Source organism: Cariama cristata, unplaced genomic scaffold, assembly GCF_000690535.1.
Source record: "Cariama cristata isolate BGI_N322 unplaced genomic scaffold, ASM69053v1 scaffold3502, whole genome shotgun sequence".
Taxonomy (NCBI): domain Eukaryota; kingdom Metazoa; phylum Chordata; class Aves; order Cariamiformes; family Cariamidae; genus Cariama; species Cariama cristata.
In genome coordinates, this window is record NW_009603092.1 from 25,847 (window position 1) to 34,092 (window position 8,246).

At 37.0% G+C, this 8,246-nt stretch overlaps 1 protein-coding gene across 2 annotated transcripts in view; it reads right to left on the reverse strand.

Annotated features, from left to right (window-relative positions):
• The window catches only part of CCNY (cyclin Y), a 48,347-nt gene continuing 40,101 nt past the window's right edge, over positions 1-8,246 (reverse strand). For both annotated transcript variants that reach the window (XM_009695031.1, XM_009695033.1), the window contains 2 exons: positions 6,067-6,229; positions 1-189 (listed from right to left, as the gene is read on the reverse strand). In XM_009695031.1, coding sequence (XP_009693333.1) covers positions 73-189; positions 6,067-6,229 — 280 coding nt within the window. In that variant the 3' untranslated portion in view covers positions 1-72. The remainder of the gene's footprint in view (positions 190-6,066; positions 6,230-8,246) is intronic.

Below are 8,246 nucleotides of genomic sequence, written 5' to 3' on the forward strand. Positions count from 1 at the left end.
CCCCAACCCACCCCGAAAAAAAAAATGGATGGATGAAACAGTACGTCCATAGGAATATTCCAGTCTCCTCTGTTAGGAGATAATAGCAGGGGACCATCTAACCACAGTCAGATTGTCAGCACTGACTGACCGTTTCTTTGCAGCTTTCCTGAAGTCCTTATATTTATCTTCACACAAGCGGGAAATGGCCTGTAAGACAAAAGAATGAAAAAGTCTCAGTTGCATTGACCACAGCTGTACAGGTAAAATACAACTAAATGCAGATTTCTACATAGAGGTAGAATTACAAAACGTCACTTCATGAAGCAAAACATGTGAAGAGCTTCTCCCCAAATCCTCTTTCTCATTTCATTAATCTTAAAAGAAAGAACCACACTGACATTGCATTGCCCATCACAGCTGCTTTTGAAGGACTGCGTGAGCATATTCCAAGCCTTTTCTTTACAGGTTAACTGTCACAAATTGCATCAAGGTAGCTGACAATGCTTACCCACTGCTGTTTGGTAACTCAAGATACAGCACTTCATTGATGAAAAATTGTGGAAAACTTAATAAAACAATTATAGACATTGTAAGTATATTCAGAGAATTTATAAAGAGGATGGCTCTTGGGGTTTTTTAAAATTTCCTAAAAAGTCCTGTAGTAATCATATTTTTCTCTACCAATAAATGGTCTGGCAGAATACTCGCCCTGCTTTCCTTACAGGGCTGACATTTACTTGCCTTTCAGAAGGAGATGGTGATTTCTGTGTGATCAGGCTATCTTACATAGTGCCAGTGGGAAACGTAACTCATATTCAGAATAATTTAATTTGCATTACATATACATACAAATGTTAAAAAGCTTTAAAAGAGAGAGATAAACATTATTCAAATGTGAGCTCCTATTACACTACACTGGAGTTAACATTTTATTTTATGTTTCTTCTACTGTTTTTAGCCAAGTTTAAAACAAATATTTATTATGGACCTCATATGAACAAATACACCATGCCCTAAAATAGCATGTCGGTTAGAGTTCATATGGTTGGGACAGGCTATGGTTGGCATCAGTAGGGATGTTAACTCTGTCAATCAAACATGCAGAACTGCAGAGAAAACTCACTGCAAGGTCAAATTAAAAAAATAAGATGAACTAAAACAGTATTTTTATTTATTCAGGAATGCTTTCAAGTGGTGTCTTAAGATAGGATGTTTAATAAAAAGTACTGTACAAACAAAACCAGTACAAGTGTTTGCTTATAAAACATGGCAATACAAATAAACAGCCTGACTCCACTGATCATCATTTTCTTTCCTGATCTTTACTTCTATCGTACAGCAAGTTGTAGCAGTGAAGAGTTCTTTAAATTTAATAGTCCTGCAAAGACCAGAGGCAGGCATGACAGAAGCACACAACTCGTACATCTGAGAGCAAATGCACCTAATGTTTTGGTCAAGCCAGCCATAAAACATTGTTAAATTAAAAAAAACAAAACCAACACAAAACCTACCACCACCACCACGAAACTAGTTGCCACTTTTTAGTTGGAAACTGAATTTCATCTCACTACGATCATTCTTGAACACAGCTTTCTGTCTTGGTGCACATGAAGAGAACAACAGAATAAAATAACGCAAATATTCCCGTCGCTTTGTAGACCATAACTTACTCACTTAAAACTGCTTAATAACATTTAATTTAATTTAACCAGGAACTCAATGGACAAAGAGAGTTTATGCAATTCAATCAGATTTAAAATCCAATACATGAAAAGCATTTAATCATGAAATAATGTGCCAATGCATGGCTTGGCAAATATGCGTACTGAGGTGGAGCTCAGCTTCTTTCCGCTGCCAAATCAGGCTATTACCTTAGGCATCAAAGAGCCAGAGAAGGTAATCCCTTCAAAATTGCCTGTTTCACAGAAAATTTCTGTTCTGGCACTTGGTCAGACAAAATGAAATTTTTCTTGGAAGTGGCATGCAATATTTGGCATCTCTACTCTCTGGCGATTAATCACATGGATAAGAAACAGATTGACTGCTGTTTAAAGCAATCCTGTATCTAAAGATGCCTCTTCATTTGCAATTAAATTACAAAATTGACATTTGGAGCCTATTTGGCAAGTAAGTTAGTCAACTTTAATGTAACATACAGGGAAACAAGACAAAAGCAGAAAATTGTAAATAATTATTATTGTCCTTCAGTTAAAATAAATCCAAATAGCTTATAAACACCTCTCTGTCTTCTGTTGTTTTTATTACTAGAAAAAGAAACCAATTTTTGACTGTTGCAAGGGACCATTTCTCATATGAAATCAAAAGATTCTTAAAAACAGCACCATTATTCAATTATGTGAAATTTTGTTGGAATTGGTTGTAATATCTGTAATCAGCACAGATATGTATTCTTCCATTATATAGATGCATACAGAACTAGAAGTCAGATCCTCTGATGAGTTATATGACTCTAGATGAGACTTTCTCACTGGTGAAGGGGGCAGGTAAGGAGAAAGGAAGGGGGAGAAAGGCAGTAGTAGTAGTATAAATTTTGGCTGCATGCACATGTTTGTGCAGGGTAGGAAAGCAGAAGGGTTGGCTATGGCTTCACCGCTGGGAATGCACAAAGGCACACAACTACAAGTGCTGCAACACCGCCAAAAAATCAACAAACCAGAGAGAACTTAGCAGGGACAGACAGCATTAAATCTGGAAGGGTTATATACAAGGAAAATGTAAAAAAAAAAAATTTTAAAAAAAAATCACTACAACAACTGGAAGTTGTGATGATGGGGGTTCTCCTTAATTTATGGAGAATGAAAAGAACAGCTACCAGGTTACTCCTGACAAAAGGGCAGGGGAGTTTTGCTCTGCCTTCCCTTCTTGGCTAAGAGGGTTCTGAACATACAAAACACAGAGGATTGCAGTCAATCAATGAGACAGTGGGAAGCTGGAGGGATATAAAGACAGTTCTCTACTTGTAACTTACATATTTTTCTCCTCTTTTTTGTCTGTTTGATCTATGGGACTGTACTACTTTAGGGTCCAGAAAACACAGCATGTAGTTCAAAGGGTTTGAACTATGTGCTCAAGCACTATCCTAACAATAAAAAGCTCAGAAAACATACAGTCAGTTAAACTGGGAGTGCACTAACGAATGCTCTTACAAAATCTAGCCTTGAAGCGAGCACAGTGCTAAGATCACAAGGAGAAATACACTAGGCATGTTTTGTGGACTTACCCCAAAGAGCAGACCCTGACTTATTTTTAGCTCAGTAGATGGAAGAATAACCAGGCACAAGAGTAGGAAATCACAAAATAGTGGATTAAGGTTGGATATCCAACAACCTTCTTCACAGAGATATCTCCCATATTAGAAAATAGTTCTCAGGACAAGCAAAGGAAGCCTTGACATTTGACATAATTAAAAGGAATGTGAAAACACACCACAACATATGCTGGCTGGAACAAACAGCATTGGAAGGTGGACAGACTGGATGATCTAATGAAAGGTTATTCATCATTTTTAACTTGCAAGAGTCCATACAATGGGGAAAAAAAAGAAGGGGTCATGAAAATGGTTTCTGGCTACTAGGTGGACTGATATAACAAATTCAGGATGCAGGCTGATGAGAAGTAAGAAAAAATTACCTTCATTTAGTCATTTAAAAGACAAAGCTGCTTCTTAAGTGTCAATTGTGGGAACATTAAATAAGGAAAAACATCCACTGCAGATGCTCCAGAAAGCGATGTCATTTTTAACAAGTACTATAACCTCTTATAGCACCTCTAAGCTGATGGATCTTGTCCAGCATTTCCATTTGATGAGGAACAGTATTTAATAGCCTTGTCCTTGGTCCTCTTGTGTTCTTTTTGTCATCACAGGTATGTCAACCTCATGATATTTGCAGCAATTGCAATGCAGTTTCTGCCATGCCAGATCTAATACTCCTGCTTTAGATATATAAAATAGCTTGAAAATGTAAAAGTAGAAAAAATGTGTTATAATATAACCGTTTCCCTATCCAAGATCTTTTGTGATCTCAAATGTCAGTAAAGAAGTTGTTTTAAACCTTAGGACTGAGCAACGTTCTTTCAGTTTACCAGACAAGGCAAATCCTTCCACTGCATATGTACATTCACTGCAAGTCTGTTGTCTTTCATTGCAGACTGCAGCTTTTCTTTCAGTATCAAAAATATCACAGCCTGTGTGGTACTACATCTACTGCACTTGACAATCCAGGCAACTGTTTTAAAAACAGAGAACTCTGGGCTGGACAGCACGAGAGACCTAGAAAAGTGCTGCAAATGCATTTTGATAACTCTTGGCAAGCTAAATGCTTAGCTGTGCTCAAGGGACTAGGCTATAAATTATGCTGTCAACTAGTTTCAAGGGCACACTAATGACAACCAAGTACTGCCATGGAACAAGGCAGTTCCCATCATGTTCCCTTCCTTCGGGCCACAGAACAGAAGCAAGGAACTGGTAGACCAAGTTGGTTTCAGAGCAGATACTCCTCTTCTCCCCTGAAGACATCCTCTTTGGCCAGCAGGGTTACTTCACAGCCAACTTCAGCTAGCAGCACAAAGCATTCCCAATATGGGAAAATTTTTAATAATACAGATTTATTGAAAAAAAATATTCCATTATTTCTTTTTAAATATGCCTTCTCTTTAGTTAGTACAGAATAACCACCAGTATTCTCTGGGTATTTACAGTCATTTCCTATTTTCTTTTCTTCTAAGGTTTTAGGAGCTATCATTTAGGAGCTTAATTTGTAACCCGTTGTTATATATTGCGTGTGATATAGACTGACAGTGCTGGGAAACACTGCGTACTAAATTGTCTCAAAAAAGTAATTTACTCAATTTTGATACATATAATGGCACCTACTACCAAGACCCACCATCTAATAACTTAGTAAACTAGCTCTTTCAATTTAAGACTACAATTCCAATTAATTTTCATTTTTTTTAAAATTCTCTTCAACAGAAACAAAACCTGATGCAAATTTACATCACATTCCATCCACAGAATTAGGTTACATGGAGCTATCTGTGAAATTTAGAAAGAATGAGAAATACAATTTTAGTGAAATCTGTTTTGATTCTTTCTCCACCACTTTCTGTTCCCATTACAGTCACAAACAAGTCAATCAATCTTCCCATGCACCATTTCTTCCGCAAAAAACGTGTATAGTACTGCCTGCCTGTTTCAGAGGAACACTAGGAGTTTCAGAACACACAAAGCTCACTCTAACCCATAGGCAAACAACCTCTAGTGCAAAGCCGTGATGTAATTAAAGATGTGCAACATTAAAAGCAGTTAGTATCTGACGACAAATTTCAACACCAGTAACAAAAACTGTACACACTCATGCAATAATGCCCTTATTTGAAAAACTTCATATCAGAAAACTCACGAAAAATAGATTCCAGTCTTGCAAATTGCCCACAACTGGCTGATGATTTTAAATTCCTCCTGTGTCTGTGGGAATTCACAGTGCCCTGCATTTCACAGGTCCAGACCATCCAACATAGTGCTTTCTGCACATGGTATATATTCAGGTCTCATAAACATTCATGATTTATTCACTAAAGACATGTGCTTATTTCTGTTTTCCCATTACTGAGAAAAACACCACGGGGAAATAACAGACTTGGATCCACGTGAGGTGGAGCAGTAGCAGATAACAAGCACATGGAAGTTATTTTCAGCATCCTTGTTAATATTCTGTCCTTTAAGGTGGATAATCAGTTTTAAGAAACCAAATGAATACACAAAACCAGACTGTGAACAGAGTCATTGTAAAACTTGGGGCTACTTTCACAAGGCCAATTCAGACAACTAGAACTGAAAAAGAATGGAAAGCAAGACAAGGTATGAAGCAAATCAGGCCAAAAAAGCTGTCCTCACATCCATGCATACCCAAAGCACAAACAAAACAGTTACAAAAATCAAGGCATGTGATATTCTAGTATCTCATGGAAATATTTGGGAAGAGATGGGAGAAGGGAGAAACGATGCAAAAAATCCAAATCCCTCTATATATTCAACTCTAGGCAATCTAAAAAGAGCCTTACCTCCAGTTTATACGCTCTGTCCCTGCTGAGGGGCTCCAAAGGAAAACTCAGGTTATTTGCTTCTGCCAGGGAACGCAAATCAAAATAATACTTGGCATAAACACTGGAGGGAACATTAATATTGAACTGCAACAGCTCAAGAAACTGGCGTTCCAGCTCATTCCTGTAGAAAGAAGATAAACGTGAAAATATATTTCAGACTCTGCATTCTGAATGTAATTTATTTTAAACTGCAAATGGCATAAACCAAGATCAGCTCTTATTCTTGCCAGATGCAATTATCGTAGCCTACGGTTTGACCTAGTCTACCAAGTTCTATCTGCACACATATGCCAATGAGGAATACCAAAGATACTGCACCTTGCAGTTGCTACTGTGATGCCAATCAAATCCAGACACAAACTTTTGCTCATGGAAGGGCACCTTTATCAGTTTAGCTAATACAATCTGCAAATGAAAAGATAGCAGGAAAAAAAATTCTGGTAGTTTCTGCTGTACCTCCACTAGGTGGGTCTGCACACACAGCTATGCATACACAAAATGCAGCTGTGCCCTGAATTTGTCAGACATCTCTCCTAAATGCTCCAAATTACTCTAACACCTAAATTACTGGAGAACTTATTTACTCTCTTCAGCATTTCATAGTCAATCATTTAGAACTAGTCATGGGAAACCTGAATTTTTCAGCATACCATCTTATCTTTATCAAGAGAAGTAATTTTTCCCTAGGATGTGCAACCAAAATTCACAGTGATGAACATTTGTTTTTAGTACCTAAAACAAATGTGTTTGTCAAAATACTTAATAGGAACAGAGGTCCTATTTGAGCTCCCACCCCGTGAAAACTTTGGTATAGCAATACATTATTGCCTACACCAGTACATTAAAAAGTATGTTAAGAAATAAGCAAATCAACAGAATTAAGGACTGGAAATTTTCATAAATTGCATAGTAACTAGACATCCTACATAATACTTATGTAGGGACATATGATATATCCAAAACAGTGGTTTCCAGATATGAGAAATAAAAAAAAGTGAGTGGTAAAAGCTCTACATGTTTGCTGAAGATAGCTGTGTTACCAGTACGTATTGACTATGATATTGCATTTAAGTTACATTTTGACTGCAGTGTAAGCGTGCAAGGAATGTGCAGGCAGTTGGCAATAGAAGAGGAAGGATCTGAGAATAAGAGGATAAAAAGTACTGGTACAGTAGTTTTTCAACACTGAATGATTTTTATTCTTCTCACTCTGTATTCTTATATCATAATCATTGTTCTTCCTTACCTTCACTCTGTCTCTGCCAAAATTCTATGTTTACACAATGATAAATATTAATTAACGTTAAAAGACTATCTAAAAGGTGGATATGGACTCTGGCATGAATTCACACTGTTGAAGATTCTAGCTTTTAAAAAATCCAAATTAAAAAAATTACATTTTGTCTATCAATAAATACAGAAGATTATCTTTAAATGTTCTTTTATACTGCCAAGATTTTAGTTTCTGCAAGCTAAGCCTAAAGGTCTATGTTAATGGATAATACAAAGCCTATTTTAATGGAGAAAGACATCAGCTGTACCTCATTTGAAGAGCATCCCCAAATCTTTAAGAAAAATACACAGTCTCAGATTCTTACTATCCCCTAGCTCCCAGATTGAAGGTTACATGAGCAGACTAACTACAGCTGAGAAAGAACAAAAAAATACAGGTATTTCGTATTTGAACTAATGTAATTTAACTATCATACCGTTCTCGCCCCATATATCCACATTAGACTGCTTTAGCATATGGTTTCCTGTGGCCACTCCTTGAAGTCACACAGAAATTCAAGGTAATGCTATATACATGGCTACAGATACGTACTGCATTTCAGACCTCCCAAGTCCTCTGTTAGCTTTTAGGCACAGTTCAATGTACTGCAGGTGACTTATAAAACTCTGAAAGGTCTGCCTCATGTTTTGCAAGATACACTTATGCTGAATGATTCACAGCAGTTGAAGATTTTGACCTAGCGTTTTCCTGCCTTATTAATACAAACAATGAAAGTCTCCATCTGGCATAGAGCTAGAAACCTCAAAATCATAATACTGTACTGTCCCAACTACCTGAAAAATAAGAAAGAAAAAAAAGTCCACCAGACTAGGGATAAAAAAAATTGGAAAAACTGGCAGCAGGA